This window comes from Pisolithus orientalis (assembly GCF_024613125.1).
Source record: "Pisolithus orientalis strain OTSU chromosome Unknown F5J12scaffold_5, whole genome shotgun sequence".
NCBI lineage: Eukaryota > Fungi > Basidiomycota > Agaricomycetes > Boletales > Pisolithaceae > Pisolithus > Pisolithus orientalis.
The window spans coordinates 584,928-605,772 of NW_026260786.1; the positions used below are offsets into that span (position 1 = coordinate 584,928).

The 20,845-nt window shown below is 45.4% G+C and overlaps 3 protein-coding genes across 3 annotated transcripts; 1 reads left to right on the plus strand and 2 right to left on the minus strand.

Annotated features, from left to right (window-relative positions):
* Positions 1 to 514: 514 nt before the first annotated feature.
* Positions 515 to 2,020, minus strand: F5J12DRAFT_889595 (uncharacterized protein; the record flags this gene model as incomplete). The annotated part of the gene is made up of 6 exons (XM_051747349.1): positions 515 to 669; positions 709 to 972; positions 1,371 to 1,443; positions 1,505 to 1,567; positions 1,600 to 1,905; positions 1,955 to 2,020. 6 exons carry the CDS (start codon positions 2,018 to 2,020, stop codon positions 515 to 517), a joined length of 927 nt encoding a protein of 308 aa, XP_051603014.1.
* Positions 2,021 to 4,423: 2,403 nt separating this feature from the next.
* F5J12DRAFT_715551 (uncharacterized protein) lies at positions 4,424 to 4,714 on the plus strand (the record flags this gene model as incomplete). Its single annotated transcript, XM_051740961.1, has 1 exon — positions 4,424 to 4,714. A coding segment is annotated over one exon (291 nt), but the record flags the coding sequence as incomplete, so codon positions are not given.
* A 12,831-nt stretch (positions 4,715 to 17,545) lies between these two features.
* On the minus strand, positions 17,546 to 20,365 carry F5J12DRAFT_445026 (uncharacterized protein). Its single transcript, XM_051739454.1, has 6 exons — positions 20,270 to 20,365; positions 20,181 to 20,219; positions 20,049 to 20,121; positions 18,893 to 19,996; positions 18,491 to 18,835; positions 17,546 to 18,437 (listed from the first exon to the last, which is right to left on the minus strand). The coding sequence occupies exons 1-6, from the start codon at positions 20,279 to 20,281 to the stop codon at positions 17,959 to 17,961; spliced, it is 2,052 nt and encodes a 683-aa protein (XP_051603016.1). The 5' UTR covers positions 20,282 to 20,365; the 3' UTR covers positions 17,546 to 17,958.
* Between the last annotated feature and the right edge of the window lie 480 nt (positions 20,366 to 20,845).

Below are 20,845 nucleotides of genomic sequence, written 5' to 3' on the forward strand. Positions count from 1 at the left end.
TGCACTATCTAGGGCCTATGATTGTCATCAGACACACTAAAGGTGGCTCATACATACTTGCAGAATTAAATGGTGCTGTCTCAAAATTCCACTTCACTGCCTTTTGCCTATACCCCTATTTCCTGTGGAATAATGCTCATATCAAAGTCACCCAGCTGACTGGCACTTCCACACAAGACCTGGACCACCTTGAGGACAGTTCATTCCCAGACCCTACACTTGCTGGTGTCCCTTTGGATGAGTCAGATGAGTAGTCCATCCTTCTCCTTACCTCCTTTCTTTTCTTTCCCTGTTCTTCCTTTTATCAATACCCATTTCATCTCATATATAAAATTCACACTGCTCACAAGAAACAACAATAAAATAAAATAAAATAAAATAATTCCACAACTCTTCTTCCCTCAGGGGGCTTTTCCTTCACTTACTGTAGTACTAATACTGATGCACAAAAGTCTTTTACAATGTTGGAACATACAAGTATAAATGACAAATTCTGCAGACACAAGTGCACTGTTTACAGGTCCTGGAGTTTGTCCTTCAACCTATGCAATTCCTCCCATCTGGCCTGTGCAGCCTCAATCTGCAGTGTTACCCACCTTGCCAGCATCTCTAGCAGCTGGTGGAACTGCTCCAGCTCAAATTCCTCATCTTCAGCCCTCGCCTCAAGCACTCATAGCCATTCAACAAAGTTTGCTGTCAACCACCCACATGGGTCTATGACCTCCAGAGTTTCTGCAACTGCTGGAGTATCGCCTTGGGCTGGTGATTCAATGTCTCCAGGTTCATTTAGTAAGCTGGTCGCAGTTGCAGAGAATGGTTCAAATTTGACTTGTGGTTTGTTGATGGGGGGTGTCAGGTGGGGTTTGTTGACAGGGGGTGGTGAAGGCTTGAACAAAGGCCCAGGCATGGGAGTAGCCCCACAGAAGAAGAGACAAGGACTTGGTGAAGAATCATGAGGGGAGGGGCTTGGTTCTGGGGAAGGTGAGTGTGTGGGGGTCAGGTCAGGTTGTTGTTTTCAAGGCAGAATTTTCAGAGTGAGTTTCTTAGCAGGTCCAGTTGCAGGTTCTGCTGGGGCTGCCTTCAAGGTCATAATTGATTTGACTCATTTGTGGGACAGCCCTGCCTCCCCAATGGTACCAGAGTTCTTTTGCTGAAGGTGGTGTCAACTTGTTCCCTTGCAGAATTTCACCTATATGGTACTCACCTTTCTCCCTACTCCACAAGAGTGTGAGCACTTGTGCTTCACCTTCCTACACTGTTTGCAGGATGACTCTGGCTCCCCTATGCACATGAGGTTCACCTGGGCACACATCTCACAGGGCTCATTGTCTCCAGACACACAAGTCCCTTTTCCAAAGGACCTGGCTCACCTTTGCCTTCACCTTTGCCATCGCCCTCATCATCATCAATGTCATTGGCCAGCTTGTCCTCCTTGCTGGTGGCCTGCAGAATTTTCATTGAAGTCAGCATTTGCACTTGGGGTTGTCAAGGACATAGAACACACCTTCTGTTTCCCTTTTCCCTTGCTTGTGCTACCAGAGCCCCCCCTGTCAATCATGCAGCTCTTCTTGACAGGTATCCTTCAGTGTCTTCTGGCACACAGTCTTGACCCCCACCTCTTGCTGCTTGGCCCCAGGTGTGCATGGACAGGGCATTGGCAAACCTCTTGGCCTCCAACCATGCTCTCTCCTCTACCTGCTCCTGGTAGTCCTCAACAAGGTCATCAATGATGAATCTATGCTGCCCTTCTGGCCACCAAAGATCTGCTATTGCTATAGCTTCCAGGATCACCTCATTCTGCCATATTGCAGATTCTTTGGTCATGTCATGTAGGTTGGCATCACACACCTTTGGGATGGAGATCTTGTTCTCATCAATGTACTTCCACCATGAGTAGATGCCAGCCTGGGGAACAGTCAGCACATCACATTGCATGGCTCTCTAGTGCACTCACCCAAGTCTGGTCCCAGTCCTCCACCCATTCATATATTGCCTCTAAGCTCTCTTTGGGCCATGGCATTGTGTCAATCAGCACCCTAATGTGTCTTAGAGCTGCTGACAGCAAGGTGATTGCCTGGTCCCTCATGCTGCATACTGGTTGCACATTGTGGATCAAGTAGGCTTGCATGTCAAAGGTTGGGTATGGGCTCAGGTAGTGGATATGGGTGTGGCTGGGGAGTGAAAGTTTGACAAGTGGTGAGCCACTTTCTGGGAGAGTTTAAATTCTGCAGGGCCATCTTGTACAATGTGGAATTCCACTCTGTGCATGAGGCAGAATTCCAGCCATGCACCATCATTGTTACATAAAGCCTGCTGATATTCTGCACTTGTCTCTGTCATGTCTTCATTCAGTCTGACCAAGGACAGTCAGCTTTCAAAGTCCCCAGGAGGTGTAGGGAGTCATATACTCCCTGAGGCTGGAACATGAATTGGTCACTAAATTCTGCAAGCCTCTGCAACAGACCTGTTTTGGGATTTTTCCCACTCATGACCTTGTGTTTTCTCCCAACCCCTGTCACCTTCAGAGTTTCTCCTGACCTTCAGCATGTCACCCAGTCATTGATAAAGCTGATGCAGAAATTCTGCATTTGCCCAGAGTCATCCAGAGTTCAGTAGCTGCACCACTGCCTAACCACATCATCACTCATTCATGCCAGATGCCTCTAAAAAAACTCCAGTTATCCCTATTGCCCTAAATTCCACAAGCTGGACTTTGCACCAGTATGCTCTGCCCTCCTGCACTTCCCCCTCCTGTCAGGTCCACCTCTCACTTGTACACATACCCTAGTTCTGTTGGAAGATACCCCTTACTGTTGACCCATTTTTACTCTCATCTACTACTTGCCAGACTATTTCACATGCATCTGTAATTCACTGATGTCTGTCATCCTTTCCTTTATTTTCCAGGTTTTTTTTGTTTTTTGTTTTTCCACCCCACCTTACTCCAACTCATACCTACTTCCCTTGTACTATATAATTCCACCATAATGTCAGAAATAAAGCACCCACCTTTAGAGTCACTATCTGTGTGTGTTCTGCAAGTTCAAGAAGTTCTCAGAGTCTAAGTGCATATATTGAGTCTACAGCATCTACAGCATCCCCAGTGAGCCTCATGTCTCTTGTGTCTTCCAATCCTGCACACCTTATTCTGTATCCCCCTCACCTCAAATACACTCTTCTTGCCACAATTCAGCTTCTCAGAATTCCATATACCCATCTCACTATCCTCATGCATCCACAACCCCCTGGAACTAAATTCTTCGACCCTCACTCATATTCCCCACCCCTTCTAGGGTAACCCTTGACTTCTCCTTCCACACAGCACCCCTTGGGACAATCCTAGGGAATTCTCCCTTCAGCCTTCCTCTAGTTGCATGCTTCCCAGAAGTTGTGTCTCACAGTGGGCTGTGCACAACCCTTGCCTGTACATCTGTACTCAATTCAATGCTACTGGAAGCCACTCTATGTTGGCCATGTAATTATTCACAAAATAAATGGGTATTCTGCAAAGAGACCTGCCCAAATTTGCTAGATGAGTGGTGTTCAGGCACAGGAAGTGGTCATGTGATCACACCTCACATGTGGCACTTGCACTTCAGGCTCAGCTGTGCACATGTGAACATGCACTCACAAAAAAATTGGCATGGGCCACCCTCCTGCCTGGGAAAATTTGCTTATCTGGCTGCAAATTTCCCAGTGTTAAGTCACTTAGCACACTTTACAATGGATTTTGTGCTTTACAACCTGTTCCTGATGCAAATTTCCCACTTTTCATTAGCTAAGAGCATAGATAAACATGTGTAGGACATGAACAGAGTGCCTCAGCACCCTCCTGAGCCATCCCACCCAAGCCATGATGGTGTGATGCCCAGCAGGGCCCACCCAAATGCTTGACCCCCTTGCCCACTCACTCACCTGAGGGCAGCATTTCCTTTTAAGGAAGTTCCCACAGCATTGCCACCTGCAAATTTTTCATGCTAAGTGAAATGTAGGCAAAAGCATAATGTGAAAGGTAGAATATACAACAGGCAACTCATTGGCTTACAGTGTGGTGCAGCAACTTCAGCTCCACCACTATCACAATCATAGCTCATTTCCTTGTGGCAGGCCCTAGTAACAATATAGATGCCAAGCCTATGGACTTGCCCATGATTTGGGAGACATGCAATGACCTCCTGGAGAGGTTCTTGTTCTTATATCAAGACCTCAACCATCAGAATCCCATGAACACCTTCCACTCACAGTTTGTACTGCAGCTCCTTGCCCATACTCATTTGTGATCCTGTGTCATATGCCCTGATATCCTGGCACTCAGAATGGATACTTTGAAAGCATTTGGTGTCCAAGGGGCCCTTTCCCTTTCTTGTGCTGCAGTGAGTAGTATATTTTGCCCATCAGATCACATAGCAACAAAGGTTTTTAGCTCAAGCATGCCATTCAACTATTCCAAAAGGGTGACATGGACATCAACAACCAGATCAGTACCTGGGGCAAGGCCACTGCAAAGACTCCCCTCAAACTCAACAGGACATCTGGGAAGGAATCATCAGCTGCCCTGGTGTTCTCAGAGAAAAACTGGGAAACATGTACCAAGCACTATTATATGTTAGTTGCTAAACACAATCATTTGGCACTGACAGAAATTGCCTCCATGGCAAATGCCCTGTCTCCCCAGCCATGGATTCCTTGTTGGATGATGGTAGTCTTGAGTTGATTCAGTGGTGGAAGACCTTGGCATGTCCATAGATCAGTGCATGAATATCTGTAGGACAAATACCTTGTCTCTACACAATTTACTGACTTAATTTGACAGAATCCTTGTCATGCATCCACAGTATTTTTTTTCACATGTGCCCTTCTTCCCCCTCCTTCAAACCAGTCATTATCACCACTCTCTAATCTGCATCAATTTATGTTTGTAGCTGCTTCACTATCACCTTCTGTCATCCCTGACTTGTGACTACAATTTCTACATTTGTTTAATGTTTGGTACTCCTCCACTCTCAATACCTATCATGTTTCTAACCTGATAAGTGTGTGACTGATTAAAATAACAAAAAATGTAGGTATGTATAACAAGAATGACATGCTGTGGATAGCATGGATAGTAGAATAATATGAATAAGTCAAAAAAGTCATTAAGTGAAATGGCAAAAAAGCCCAGATGGGTGAAGAATCTACCTAAATAAGTCACAGCACTATCCATGCTTATTTGACAATCAGTGCTAAAATAAGTATGGATAGTACTTTGTTAATTTCCTGATGGTGCATGAAGTAGTCACTGAGGTGGAAAAGAATGGTGTGGAAAATTTATAGTATCATAATTAGTAAGTGGAGTGACCTCAGAATTTAATTCTGAAGGTCAGAGAAATGTTGGAACATAAAGTGTGGTACTTGACCACTGTGCGATGTTTTGGCTGCTTACATAAGCTGAAATAGCGCATGTACTTGTAGTATTTTCTACTAGTGTTCCCTCAGTAGTTTGTTCACTACTGAGGGTAAGTCAGTTTATATTACAAGTATTCTACTATACTGACATCCTGTAGTAGCCTACAGGTACAGTAATACACTCAGTAGTTTGTTCACTACTGAGGTGTTGGAGCACAGTATGCTGTCCAGTCTACACTAAGTTGATTACATAATATGTTAGGTACTTAGTTTACACTTTGTCTTACCTTACACCTCAGACTTCATAATTTCAAGTCTGAGTTCTGTGTCTAGGGCTAACTTGAGTAGCCTTCTGCTCTCACCCTACCCACAAAATGAGGTAGCCTACAGATATTTCTACAAGAAAAACTCCAAGTATTCTGGGTGAAACTCTGAGACACTACTGTAACTCTGGAATGCTGGAACTCACCACTGTGGGGTGAGTACACTCAGAATGGCTCACAACAATGACAGAATGTGGACAGGTGTGTGGGGATTAGACAATCAAGCATGTACACTGATACAAGATGCTCAACAGAGCAAGTGAGAGGAAAGAGGGGAAAAGAAGAGACAACCTGCACATACATGCAGCACCAGTATATATACCCCCAGGGTCCAAACAGTACAACACAGCAGGAGGGATCCACATGCCCAGACAAGGGCATGATTGAGGGAATAGGAGATGTGATGATGTGAAGCGATAGTGTGAACAGTGCATGAGTGGCAAGTGGTAAGCAGTAAGGTAAGCATATGCTTACAAATGCATACTTGACAGATTTCATCCTGCCAAACTTCCACTAGTGGGAGTTCTGTGTTGGAAATACCGGTTAACGGTGTTTCTCATTACCAGTTCTAGACTTGCTTATTAGATGAGTTTTACTCATATGATGTCATGCTTTCTAAGTGACTCCACAATGATGTCACTTTACTCCACTTGTTCCACAATGTTCCATGACATTCATTACTATACATAGTAGGTAGTAACTTTACTTACCATATGCATCACCTGGTCTGTGCACATTCCTACATGTATATAAACCAAGGGGTTTCTGTCGTATCCCCTCAGTTCAGTTCAGTTGAGTACAGTTCAGAATTCACATCTGTTCTTCTGTCTACAAGCCTCAACAGCTCTATTCAAATACCATTTACTTCCAATGCTCTATCCAATCTTAGAGGCAAGTGCTCATCTTTAGCTCTCGCCCTTTTCCCCTTGTCCCTCGTTCCTCTGCCAATAGGTTATGAGCCCCGATGTCTAACTGTCGGTGTGCTATTGTCTTATGTGCATTTACTGATCTCTGGTGACAGCCATATCAGCATGCCATTTGATGGCCTAGATGCGCTAGGATGGGGTGTTGTTGCTTACATTGTGTCACTTCTTGTGGCTTTTTACCAAACCATTTTTTATATTTCACTTGGAGGATATGGACCTTTTAGGGAGCTGTTTGTGGCTTCAGTCACCTTCTGGGTAGCTGCTTTAGCCAGACCTATTTGGAAAGATCTATATCTCCATTGGGTTCATGCTTGTATTGCTGCCACCATGGGACACGACCTCTGCCTTATTCATGACAGTCTTTGCCCTCCTATGGTTGAGGCTCCACCTCCCAACTATCTTCTCCATGTGATTCCTGATTGTGATGATGACACTGACCTTGATCCCATTCTGCCCTACACAGTTGAAGGAAGTGCCGATCCACTTCCCCCTCACCATGAACCAACTCCTCCTCCAGAGCTCGTAGTGGCATTAGGTGATGCTCTCACTCAGGCTAATGCCTTGATCGCTGAGGTCAATCTCACAGTTGGAAACGACCCTGCCAAGTTTGATTTGCTCCTTTAGCTGCATCCCTAATTATTTATGAACAGAATCTTATGTGTTTCTTCTAGCATGTCTCTCATTGTTGCTAAGCATACTGAAATCACTGCCACTCACCTTCATGACAGCATGTATCAAGGAAACAAATGGAGAGAGGAGTATGTGAAGAAAGTTGTTGAATATATGGAGGCATTGTATGTTAGAGAATGTTCCCACTGGCACTATGCAGTCCCTAGTAGTTGATCTTTCTTCGTGCGCCTGCAGCCTTTGCTAGCCCATGTCCCTCTCTCGCAGATTGAGGTGACTTGGGATGGCTTCCTGACCTATCCAGGTACTGACATGCCATTCGAACTTCCCAGTCTCCATACCACATTCCATGGCTATCTCACCGATTTTGCTCCCAAAATCTCCTTCCTTTCCTCACCTCACACAATCACTAACTTCAATGGTTGTGACCTTCCTAGTCTAACCTATGAAGATCCTGCCCTCTGGACCGTTCCAGCCTCCACAATCACGCATGACACCTTCGTGTACATCTATTACCACTGCCATCCCCTCTACATCTTGGGAAACCCTTTCCATGAGCTCATCCCTCCTCTCAGGGTTTGGCACAAGTATTTGGAAGGCCATTACAGAGGACTTTGGCAAGAAGGAATCACCAATGTTGATTGTGTCCCCCTCTTCTTCAGAGAGCGATGACCTGGGGGACATCTTTTCGACCTCCAACTATTGGAGTTTGTCAACACCTTTAAGGTGTACAGAGATATGGATGAAACCCAAACTGGCTATGACAAAGCTCGAGGAACTCTTTGGTACCTTGATGCTACTGGTTACAAAAAATTCATTTACTGGCCCAGAACAGACATGGTTATGGCTGACTTCGAACGTGCAATGGCCTGTGATACTGGGTCATCTTACATCCAACCCGGATGTCGTGGACTACTTGCCACTGCTCTTGCAAGGTCTTGTGTGGCTGCCAAAGTTAAGTGCAAACTATCCTCTCCCCTGTACAATGGACATACCATACACATCTGCAGGCTGATTCCTCAAGTATCCTGATGGATCTCTTGATCCCTGCCTAGATAGCTCTTACAATGTCTTCGAAATCTTAGCTTCTAGGGAGTATGGTAATTGGATATATGGCTGGTTTCCTTTTCCTTATTCTTGTGCCTCTGAATGGTTAGGCTTTTCGAACCCCCATGGACTTCATGAAATGGGCTGGTCATTTTTATCCTACCATTATTTCCCTGACTTGTGCATCAATTTTCTCGAGTACAATGTTCAGCAGAGTTCTTGCATTGCCAATTGGCATTATGCTGAGAAAGGCATGGAACCAGAGCCAAAAATAAAACACCTGATCACCACAAACTCGGAATCGACCTGGACAAAAGTCCTGCACCTGCAAGCATTGTAAACACATGCACACTATCCTCCAAGACACCTTTAATCCTGGACTCGTTGACACACAAAAAACTTTCCTATACAACCATCTAATCCTTGACATTTACTAGAATGTCTTCTGAAGGAGGTCTCAGAAAGAACATCCTGAAACTTAATGGGATGAATTATGCTGTTTGGCAAGTGATGATGAAGGCATATTTCCAAACCTTAGGAGTGTGGGGAATCGTTTCTGGAACAGAGGCATTACCAGCCAATGCAGATGAAGCTTGAGTCTGGAGGACTTCAGACTCTCATGCTCAAGGGTGCATTACCCTTTACTGCGATCCTATGATCGCTCTCTCCATTGATGCCCATGCCACTTCCAAATTAAAATGGGATGACCTCAAGGCTAAATATGGCAAACCTTCTGCCATGACAACTTTCATGGAGTTCCAAAGACTCCTTAAAATTCAAATTAAACCCAAGGATGATCTCATGGTGAAGATTGCTGAGATTAACATGCTCTTCAAGACCATCACTGGTCAAGGCATTACCTTGGATGACAAAATGAAGTCGTTACTTCTTGTCCATGCAATGACTGCCTCCTGGGACCAAGCTCCCACAAATATCCTATCATCCATCAATCCTGCACACTTAGGACCTGATGCAGTAATTCCTTGTATGAAGGAATTATGGTCACATTGATCTGGTCAGTCCATGCTACCAAGACAAATTGGAGAGTCTTCTGGCTCTTCCACTACCATCAAAAAGGAGTCTAACTCCTTATTATCTTGCATGAACAAACCACCCCTCTGCAATATTTGCAAGGGTGGTCATAACACTCAAGACCATCAAGGTGGAAGTTTTTCTTGTGGCCATGGTGGACATGGTGGTTTTCATGGAAATCGCAGATGTGGGGGAGGCTCTTATCAGCCTTACCCACAACAACAAAACAATCAGCAGGGTGGTTCCTCTAACAGAGGATGAAACCAAAATTGTCACTGTGGCAAGGGCAAGGGAAAAGCCCAAGCCAATGAGCTTGACATCCCCAGACAAGGTGCTGAGGAGTTTAACCTTGCATCAATTGAAGAAGTTCCAGAGGAGTATCCCTCTGATGATTTTGATATTAACGTGATTAATTTCCAACATACTTCTCCGGAGTATTCTCCAGATCAATCAATCAAAAATACCACTTGTCCTGAAATGGAAACCACTCTTGGTTCCCACACTATTCTTGCTTCTCAGGTACCTTCACCTGAGTTAACTGCTGAGGATATTGAAATGGCCATGGAACATGTTGGGCATGTCCCGATGTGAGTCAAAGTGTGGTTCAGTGGTGAAAGCCAACCAAAAACCAACACAAAAGACAATGAAAGCGAGTGGTGGTGTGCCTATGCGGTACCTAGATGGTAGAACCTGTTCTTTGGGAGGGTTTTTGCAAGCTACAACACTCAAAGATGAGTGCTGAGGGTTGGGGGTGCTCCTGACAAAGAGGGAGCAAGAATGTGATAGAAAGCGATAGGGTAGACTGCTATCAGCCTACAGAAGGATGGATGGTGACTTAATTCGATGTCCTAAGCTGTACTGAGCTCAGGGAGGGCTTGGAGCGAAGTATATGGATGATAGATGATAATAAGCGAAGTAGATGATAGCTAGACCCTTAATAAAGTCTCAACTATCGAAGCTGATGAATGATTTACTGAGAGATGATAAATTGCGAGCAAGAGGGGCTCTCTGATGTCTTTTTTTTGCTACCTAAGTACAGTAACTTATATACAGTACAGGGGCATTGCCTATGGAAAACAAGGTGTAAACACTTGGTAAGCAATTGGTAACTGATGAGTAAGGAATGTAAGTGATGGGTAATCATCTTGGAAAGCATTGGTAAGCATTGGTAAGGATAAGTAAGCCAAAAAGCGAAGAACCAGTAAGCAAAGTCAAAAGATTGGTAAGTATTGGCAACAGGTGAGTCAAAGACAGTCAGAATGTCAAAGTATGAGTCAAGCAATGTCAGGAACTGGGAAAGTGCACTGGAATCGCATTAGGGGGAGGCTGTGCATGTCACATCTTGAAGAGATTGCTTCTAGGCCAAAGTGGGATGACAGAGAGGCAGCACTGATCTGATGCCAATATAGTACATCCAAAAGCGGACAGGGTGAGTCAGATGTCAACAGGGGTCAAGCTTTGGGGGTCTGTGGGGTGACAGGAGCATAGGGGATTGCAACTTTCCCCCCCAAACCATCCTCTCAGTGAAGCAAATAAAAACTTCATGAATGAGGCTCTGTTGGAAAAGAGGATGAAGGGGGAGCATCTTCTGCTGTATCTTGCAACAAGGAGGCAAGATGTGCATCATACTCATCATGGATGCGATCAGGGAGAGTGGAGAACAGTAGAGTATACTGTAGCTGTTGCAATTTTGGAAGAATGATGGATGAGACTGGTATGAAGACGTTGCAGGGGGCAGGGAGGAAGGATCCATATGCTTCTTGGACTGGAGAGACTGAAATGACCACATAAGACCTTTCCAAGCAAATGACAGACCTGAGGCAACCAAAGAATGTCCTCCTGGAGGTCATACTGACAAAAAGAACACGCTGTCCAAGCTGGATGGGCTGAGAGGGGGCAGATGAGGGTGGGATGTACCAGGATGCTTCAGGACGGAAGCTGGTAGGAACTCCTGGTAGATATATGTAGCCATGGTCCCTAGCAAAGGGGACAAGCGAAATGACTGATGTGGAGGCAGCCATATCAGAAGAATTAGTGAAATGAGCATCCTTTGGAGGGAGTGCTGTAGAAATGTGTGGAGTGCACAAATCCTTTCCAATCTTGGAAGGTAGGATCACGTGGCTGAGCACTACAAGCGAGTATGGGAATGGTTTCGGTGTCTGCAGAATTGGTGGAGATACATCAAAAACCGGAATGCCATACATGGGCGCTTAAGAATTTTACTGGCACTTAACCTGCCTCCTCCTTTTTCTTTGGCATTGACAACCCATTCTTGTGCAAGGGATGACTGCTGACATTGCTGGCTGTCCTTCTTTGCATGAGGGCTATGGTCTTCACCTCCATTCATCAGCTACATCCATGTCCACCTCACCAAACACCTTTGGTGTGTGACACCAACTCTCCTTATCTGACCTGATGGTACTCTCTCGGAATGGTACCAGGAAGAGATCCAGAACTCCTTCATCACTGAAGTTGAGTCAGTCACTCCTGTTGTCAACATACTGAGATCTAATTCTCCCTGCTTCTGCACTATTTGCATGTGTTCATACTGCTCAGACTCAATGGGTTTCAGAATGGGTTTATCCCTTCAGGAATCCCTACAATGGAAGGACCTGGATCCTCTTTCAAGGAGGATTCTGTTTCCCTCTTCTGAGTCGAGAGCTGGGGCTGTACATAGCTCGTCCATCCAGTCCCAGGATGGAATAGGGGCTACCAACCTGGCTAGTATACGTGTGGCAGGAGAGAGGAATTCTGCAGAGGATGGCTTGCAGATTATTCGAGGAAACAGATGTTCTACCAAGTCTTCCCGAAAATCTAGCAGACCACTTAAACTATCATTAGCAGAATTTCATGCAAGTATACCAAATCTGAGGACTTATATCTGTCCTTGTCCTTTTATTTGTCTTGATGTACTGGACTTTGACTTTAATCTGGAGAATTCAGTCAGTGGTTATCACCCTGGCGAATTTGACTGAAATGCATACGATGCCTTTGACTGTTACCCATGTGACATGTCAGCCAACATCATACTTCCCAAAGGCAAGTCCATTTGGATGCTTGACTCTGGAGCTTCACATCATGTGACTCCATATCACTCTGATTTTTTGTCTTTTCAAGCATATACTACTCCACAGTTAGCCAATACTGCTGGAAAACAAAGAGTCAATATTATAGGTGAAGGAACTGTAGTGTTGCAGCTAGAAAATGGCTCCACTCTTTCCTTGGAAAATGTGGTTTACAGTCCACACTTCTCAAAGAGACTTTGTTCTTGAAATATGCTTCTAGAAAGGGGATATAGAAGCGAAGCAACTTCATACCTGATGGCCAGATTCTAGTTGAAGCACAATTAGCTTCACCTAGTTCACCATTACATTGGTTTGTGGGCATTCCACTTCCACCCTCCAATGCTTTTTCAGTCCTTTGCCCAATGGTCACAATGGATGCCAAATTACTTTGGCACAATCAGCTGGCACATCCTGCCAACAACATCATGCATCATTTACACCAATTAGGTCTTCCTGAAATTCCCTTACATGGGATTCAGTCCTGCAAGGGCTGTGCACAAGGCAAAATGACTTTGGAGTCATTTAAACCTTCCTGGAAACGTGCAACTCACCCTTTGGAACTTGTTCATGCTGACCTTTTGGAACTTCCCATTGAATCCTATTTTCAATCCAAGTATGTTCTTACACTGCTTGATGACTACTCTTCCTTCAGCTTCTGCATCTATATGCAGAATAAATCTGATACCTACCGACACTTTGCCAACTGGCTTCTTGCTATGCAATGCCAGCTTAATCTCAAACTGGGTACTCTCCATTCAGATCGAGGGGGAGAATTCATGGGAAATACTTTCAAAGTGCTCCCCACTTCAAGAGGAATTGCTCATCAGCTCTCTATAGCTGATCAACCACAACAAAATGGATGTGCAGAACAATTTAATAGAACTATACTGGAGAAATCTGGAGCAATTCATCATTATGCCTGTGTTCCAAAGAAATATTGGAACTTTGCTTTTGACTGTGCACTACATGTGTACAACAGAACACTGCTCAAGAGAATTCAATTCAAGACACCAGCTGAATTATTCACTGGCAAAATTCCAGATATTTCTTATTTCCACACATTCAGTTGCAAAGCCTATGTTTGGGTACCAAAAGAACAGAGAAAAGATAAATTGGACCCACATGCAATCGAAATGATATTTCTAGGATATGAACCAAAAACAAAAGGCTACCAATTTCTTTATGGCCATAAGGTCATTCTATCTCGTACTGCCAAGTTTGTAGAAGACTCCTTTCCATTCTGTTTGGATAGTATTCGAAGAAAATCCAATACCTCAAATGACCCAGATTCTGAAGACAACCAATCATCTGGTTCTAGCAATTCTGATGGAAACCTACCAGACTTTGGGATTGATCCTCCCAACCTTGGACCTCATCCAGTCCAACCACAGAATCCACAACAACCTCCTCATAATCCAAACCCACAACAGGGTGGTCAACAAAACAGACCAGCTATACCTCCTCCAAGACCACACAGAGCACCTGTTGTTCCTCCCAATCTTGTTCAACATCCTCACCAACCATACCCTGTTCCCGGTGATAATAGAAGTCTTCAAAGGGCACACCCAGAACAAACTGAACAAAGGGAACCTCATCCTAAACTGCAGAATAATTCCTACTTCTCGACCTGATAACATCTATGGAGCTAGACCTCCTGTTCAGATCGAAAGGGATATTCGTGAAAATAGAGATACTGCTCAGGAGTGGATCAGGAATGCTGAGCAACATGCTCGCAATACAAGGGAGCAACAAAGAGTTATACAGGAAGAAAGGAGACCTCCCTCACCAGTTAGGCCTCAGGCTCCTTCTGTTCCAAGGGAATGGATCTCACATCCTCCCATGTCTCCCTTGACTCCTTTACCAAACTCAACCATTCCACCTGAACCTGAAGCAGGTCCTTCTTGAACCGCACACATCAAAGAAGAAGAAGAAGACCAGAAAGGGTATTTCACTAATACCTTTGAATTCCTTCTTGCCGCATGTGTTAAGGAATCTCCAGAACACTATAAAGATGTCCTAAAATTAAATCTGGAACTCCAGAAAAAGTGGTTTGACGCTATGAAGGACAAGATTAAATCTATCAAGGAAAGGAATGTTTGGACTCTTGTGGATCCAAAACCAGATTGCAAACCAGTCAAATGCAGATGGGTTTTTGCTATAAAAAGCAATGGTTGTTATAAAGCTCATCTTGTGGCCAAAGGTTTCACACAAGAATTCAGAACTGACTTTGAAGACACCTTCTCACTGGTCACTCATTTTGAGACAGTGTGAATTCTACTTTCATTCGCTGCTCAACAAAACTGGGAAATGAGCGCCCTGGATGTCAAGACTGCCTTTCTCTATGGCAATCTGGATGAAGAAATATATATGGAACAACCTGAAGGCTTCAAAGTTAAAGGTCAAGAGCACAAGGTTTATCAGTTGCTGCGCGCTCTTTATGGCTTAAAGCAAGCAGCATTAGCATAGAACAAAGCCCTACATGCTTCCCTACTTCACATGGGCTTCATTCAATCCAAAGTGGATGCAGGGATTTATATCTTTAAATCCAATGCAGGCATGGTCATCTTTCTCGTCTATGTTGATGATGGACTATTTTTAGGATCTCATCCTAAAACTTCTAAAAGCAAAGAAAGATGAGTTTATGAAGAAATGGGAATCACAAGATCTAGGTGAATGCAAAGAATATCTAGGTCTTCAGATCCACAGAAACCATGCTAAACATGAGATCTACCTGGATCAGATCCCTTATGTCAAAAAGGTGATCAAACGATTCCAAATGGAGAATGCACACAATGTTCACACTCCACTTCCCTCTGGCTACCAACCAAAGAAACCCGAAGCTACTTATCAAGCTTCTTCTTCACTTTGATCCCAGTACCAATCTATTATTGGATCTTTACTTTATATGGCTTTGGGAACTTGCCCAGATATTGCTTTTGTGGTTATTCACATGTTGCAATACATGGCCAATCCAACAGAAGATCACAAACAAAAAGCACTTCATATAGTCAAATATGTTGCTTCTACCCCGAAGCTTGCACTTTATTATTCTGGGACCGAACCTCGCATCTTTGGATTTGCTGATTCTGATTGGGCTGCCAATGTGGATACTTGTCATTCTACTACTGGATATGCCATGTTTCTTGGCACCTCCCTTATTTCTTGGTGATTGCACAAACAGAAAACAATTGTGCTTTCATCAACTGAAGCCAAATATATGGCTTTATGTGATTCTGCCAGACAAATCAAATGGCTTAATATGCTTTTTGATGAACTTGACCTAAAATTAGAGAAAACTATTCTCTACTGTGACAATATGGGTGCTCGCTTCATAGCTGAGAATCCTGTCTCAGATGGTCGTTCAAAGCATATAGATGTCCAGTGGCACTTTGTTTGTGAATGTGTTCAGGATAATCTCTTTGCCATTGAATATATCCAAACAGACCGACAAAAGGCCGATGGATTAACCAAGTCTCTCATGTGGCAGAAATTCAAAATGAATCGCTCATCGCTTGGTCTCATTACCTTGCCATTCTAGAGCGAGGGGGAGTGTTGGAAATACTGGTTAACAGTGTTTCTCATTACCAGTTCTAGACTTGCTTATTAGATGAGTTTTACTCATATGATGTCACTTTACTCCACTTGTTCCACAATGTTCCATGACATTCATTACTATACATAGTAGGTAGTAACTTTACTTACCATATGTGTCACCTGGTCTGTGCACATTCCTACATGTATATAAACAAAGGGGTTTCTGTCATATCCCCTCAGTTCAGTTCAGTTGAGTACAGTTCAGAATTCACATCTGTTCTTCTGTCTATGAGCCTCAACAGCTCTATTCAAATACCATTTACTTCCAACACTCTATCCAATCTTAAAGGCAAGTGCTCGTCTTTAGCTCTCACCCTTTTCCCCTTGTCCCTCATTCCTCTGCCAATATTCTGTTCATGTGCATCAGACTTGCTTCTGTATCACTCCTCAGACCCTAATTAGTGTCAGAGTTGGTCAGAGTAGGCCTGGACTTGACACTCTGGATCACATACTCAACATTCTCATCACAGCAGCTAATTTGGAGCATTTGCTGAAAAGCATCATTCCAGACTGGACAAGAACACCACTGTCCATAGGTGCAGTATCTGCATCTGCTGCCCCAAAACCCATGACAGCACCTTCACTTCATGCACAAATACTCATAGGAGCCTCAGTGTCAAGGCAATATATAGTTGACATGGTAATAATATCCTGGATGCCATCAGGCCAGGTCTTTGTTGCCAACAATCATTCAGGGTTTTAGGACCGTTAACTCCGGTCACGTGGTCGTTTGCGGGAGGGGGGCGAATTGGATTCATTTGTATTTTGTAACCTTTACGTCACTAAACATCGAGCTCACGACCTGGAGGCACATCTTGTTGATTGTGCGTTATCATGGACAGTGGCGTGCGCCACTTGTATATTGCCATTGTTGACGTCGGCGACGATGCTGCGATTAGTTATGAGTTTGTCCGCCGAGAGTATACGCTCGAGCGTGTAACTTTGCAGAATGATTTCAGGGGGGGGTGTACCCTGCAGGTTCGTTGTTGGTGTGTCGTGCAAGCACTGTTCGAGAGATTGTCGAACAGCACCCTTTCTGGGGACTAAGGGATCTAAAGTGTGGACCGCCACAACGTGGTTCTGCACGACCGCTTGCACCGTCAGTTGCGTGTGGATGCACTCCGTAGTCATACGTGCTCAGTTACTTGTACGTCGCTACTACATGTGTTTCAACAGTTAAAACATGCCTAGCGAGGGAAATGTCTCGCTCCTGTATTGCAAGCAGCTACATCGCCGGCTTTCGATTCATCTCCTGTGAGGGGACCGACCACCCACCCTGCGCGTGCAGGACCTAAATCCGATCCCTCAATGACCGGGGGTGGTTGTCGCTCGACTTTGCTACCATTCCCCGCCGTGGCGCTGACCCCACTAGTACTGCTCCATTCTCTCGCTTGGGTATCGTCGACGCCATCTGGACACTCGGAGGAAAGTTTGCAGGTCGTCGTCATTATGCGTCCCGCAGATCCTCCACGTCATCAAAGATTGCTCGTACGTCCTGCTGAAGCCAAACCTACCACAACTGACTGTTATCTACCATCCTACGTAGTAACAAAAACTATTTTGTGGCTTGAGCACTGACATTCCTACTCCGTCTCCCCTAACGTACGGACCAACCCAATTACATAATAATTAGAAATACTTATACTTAGGAATTTGATTGCGTGCTTTATTCATATGCATCCAGGAGCGCCCAAAGGGCTTTGGTATGCACATGGTTTCTTTGTACATACACGGATACTGTAGCTACAGATCCACCCACGAAAAATCCGCCTTATAGTGGGAAAAAAAAAAAAAAAGAACGTGTCAATGTGTCAATCGAAAAAGACACAAGCAAACTAAAAAAAATATAACAAATCGTGGAAATGCGAAAAGAAAAAAATAGTTGTGCCGCAGAAGACGAAAAACCTAGCTACGCACACTGAAATGCGCAGGAGGCATAAGAGTTGATTATGGTAATTACTCCCTGCTTCCTATGATACGCAGGAATAACTTAGTCCCATATCGCATGACGGCTTGATCCCACTCTTCCTGGGATGCCACGAAATCAAGGGCGGCTTTCTTGCTGTCAGCCGACGATACCGATTCCGGGCGTTGGAATCCTCGTTCTATGGTAGATTGCACCAAGACTGCGATAGCGAAGGATTGGGAAATAGGAGACCGCTCCTGTTGGACGAATTTGTCGTAAATCCTCTTGCGAAGGTCTGTAAATGGTAATACACGCGGCACGCGCAGCATTATTATGCTCTCTTCGTGTACCGCCTTGATGGAAAGGACCGTCCCCTCGTGACTCGACGCGGTCGAGTGGCTAGAGACAGAATGCGATAATGAAGAGCGTCTACCAGAGCGCCTGTAAGGGACACTCTGAGAGAGTCCGAACACATCACCTCTAGGTGTATCGACAACATCGCTCGGAAATGGGGACTGTGGAATTGAATCTACATGACACACGTTAAACAAAGATGAACATTGGCGTGTATGTGAAACACACCGTAGAAATAAGCGTCGAGAAAATCATCCCCTTCATCAGGCTCGTCATGGTCTACCCACGGCTCGTCGTCTGCGAGGATGAAGTCGCCCCCGGGATATGATATCATCTTCCGGCGATCAACGGAAGCACGGCGTGGAGAACGGGGCATCACAGCATCCACACCCGATCCTGGCATGACTGAAGATGCCACGCTACACATCGAAGCTCTTGGACGGTGCTTGCTTTCTGGGTTAGGAGTGGGTAGTGTATAGTCGACGCCGAGCTCCTCAAGATACGTCGTCGCCCGGGATGTCGCCGTAGAGTGCGTCGTCTGCCACGAATTTCTTGGGTATCCGTTTGTAGGCGCTATGAAGTTGTCAGCGTAAGGCGTTCAGATGAGATATGCAATTGCAGTGCACTCACAATGACTGCCAGACCGCTGTTGCTCCCCGGACTCAGATAAAGCGTCAAAGCCACGAGAGAGCGGGAGCGATCCGTATATCCTCGCATTGCGGTGGGCCCCGGTAGTAGACTCAGCCCTCCTCCGCGGACGTGAACTCTGTTCACCTGATTTACCAACAGGTCCTGAAGATAGTTCACGGTCTTCTGGCAAAGATTCCAACAACGATGTCGGCCTTTCTGGGACAACTGCCTCTGGCATATGTCCAAACCTAATTGGTACGTCTTGAGCAGCAACTACGGTCTGACGGGAAGTTGAAGAAAGGTGGCGAGGGGGAGAGGTCGGCGTCGACGGCAAAGAGGGTGACGTAGGAGAATTGTTAGACGAAGAATTGGACCACGGGATGCTCTCTGAGGATTGCGCATGAGCCACAGTCCTGCGGAGCGCCGGTACATTGACGGAACTTCCAGAGGAGGAGGACTCAGAAACGATAGAGGACCGCCGAGCGGATTTCTGCGGTGATGCCTTTTTACTTGGAGAATGAAAGAAATCCGGAAGGGACGGGCTAGAGGCGGAAAAGTACACCGACACTGAACCAATTGTCATCGAGTCGGGATCCTTGCCCTGTCTTCTTGCCAGGTCGTAATCCCTTCTCCAGTAACCAAAGAAATCCGTGAAAGTACGGGTTTCTCTCAACTCCCTAATGAGAGCCGGTATGTCCTCATCGAAGAACGCGGAGATCATTGCTTTGAATTCTGATTGTCGCTGTTGAATAGTGGCCTGGCTGGCACGAAAAATGGTCGCCTTCTTCGTCAACTTTGGTATGTACTGGTGAATGTCCTGTGCCACCGAGTGTGGGTCTGGACCTGGTGGAAGAGATTCGAATGAAGCGGCTTGGTCCCCATGCATGTAAATGCCGTTTTTCTTAATACCCTTGCCGGCAGCGAGGCGGTTTCGTTTCTCCCTTGCCATACGCGAATATGCAACTTCGAGGGTCTCCTGAAATTGCAGACAGTCCTCCCACCTTCTCCAGATTACGTATCCACGAGAACCGCTGTTGCGCGTGGAAATGGAGGCTCCGTCATCCTTGATTGGGGATACTCGAAGGCCGTAGCTATGGCTACCACCTACGGGGGAGGTCAATATATCCCTGAAGGTGGATACGATTGTATGTTTCACCTTGCTTTTCAGGTAGAAGTAGCTCCACATAGAAACGGGGAGGTGCACTTCGGTAGACGGCGCGTTTCCAAGCCTGGGTGAAACTAGTTAGACAGGGGAAGGATACTTAAGACAAATGACAATGCAGCGTACCTCTGGAGAGATTGGGCCGCCTGTTGCACCAGCACCGGTCTACGGAAATTTAGTTTGCACAGAGCGTAGTGGATACTAATGCCGCTTACCGGAAAATCCATCGTTAAGACAAGGGGATCAAAGCAGGGACTGGGTTGGGCTGGGATGGAAGAGAGAAAAAATTGATATCAGCGATTTCGGTGACGAGCCAGTAAACGGAGAGGAGATCCGCCGAGGTCAGGGAGCCAGGAGGAGAACAGGAGGTGTCGCGCGCGTATATAATGTCACTCGTCAGGGAATGTGCACGTTGAGGCAGAGGATGAAAATTCTAGGGAACGAAGGTTCCACCGAGAAGCTCCTAACGGATCCAGGATGAGCATATGGAACTATGAGACACGATGGCGATATGCATTACCGGCAGCAGAATTGACCGGAATCTCTGTAAGCCAGATGAAAAGCTGCGTAATCCAGGACGGGTATGATCGGTGAGACAGTGGGAGAGGAGGAGAAGGGAGTATGGAAGAGAGATAAGTAAAGACGGCCACGAGCCCGACACCTTTTTTGCTAGGACGTGCCAACTCCATATTGTTCTTCTGCCAGACTCGTGCCAGGGAGGGACTCGGACCTCCCTGCGTAATTGTGATTAGTTACCGAATACAGCAGGCACACGTGAGACAATCCCGGCT

Bases quoted from the DNA above. Each gene is read 5' to 3' on its own strand.
- F5J12DRAFT_445026 (XM_051739454.1), bottom strand. The intron at 19,997-20,048 runs GTGAAACATACA...CCTCCCCCGTAG, and splicing joins ACTTCTACCTGAAAAGCAAG to GTGGTAGCCATAGCTACGGC. The intron at 18,836-18,892 runs GTGAGTGCACTG...ACAACTTCATAG, and splicing joins ACAGCGGTCTGGCAGTCATT to CGCCTACAAACGGATACCCA.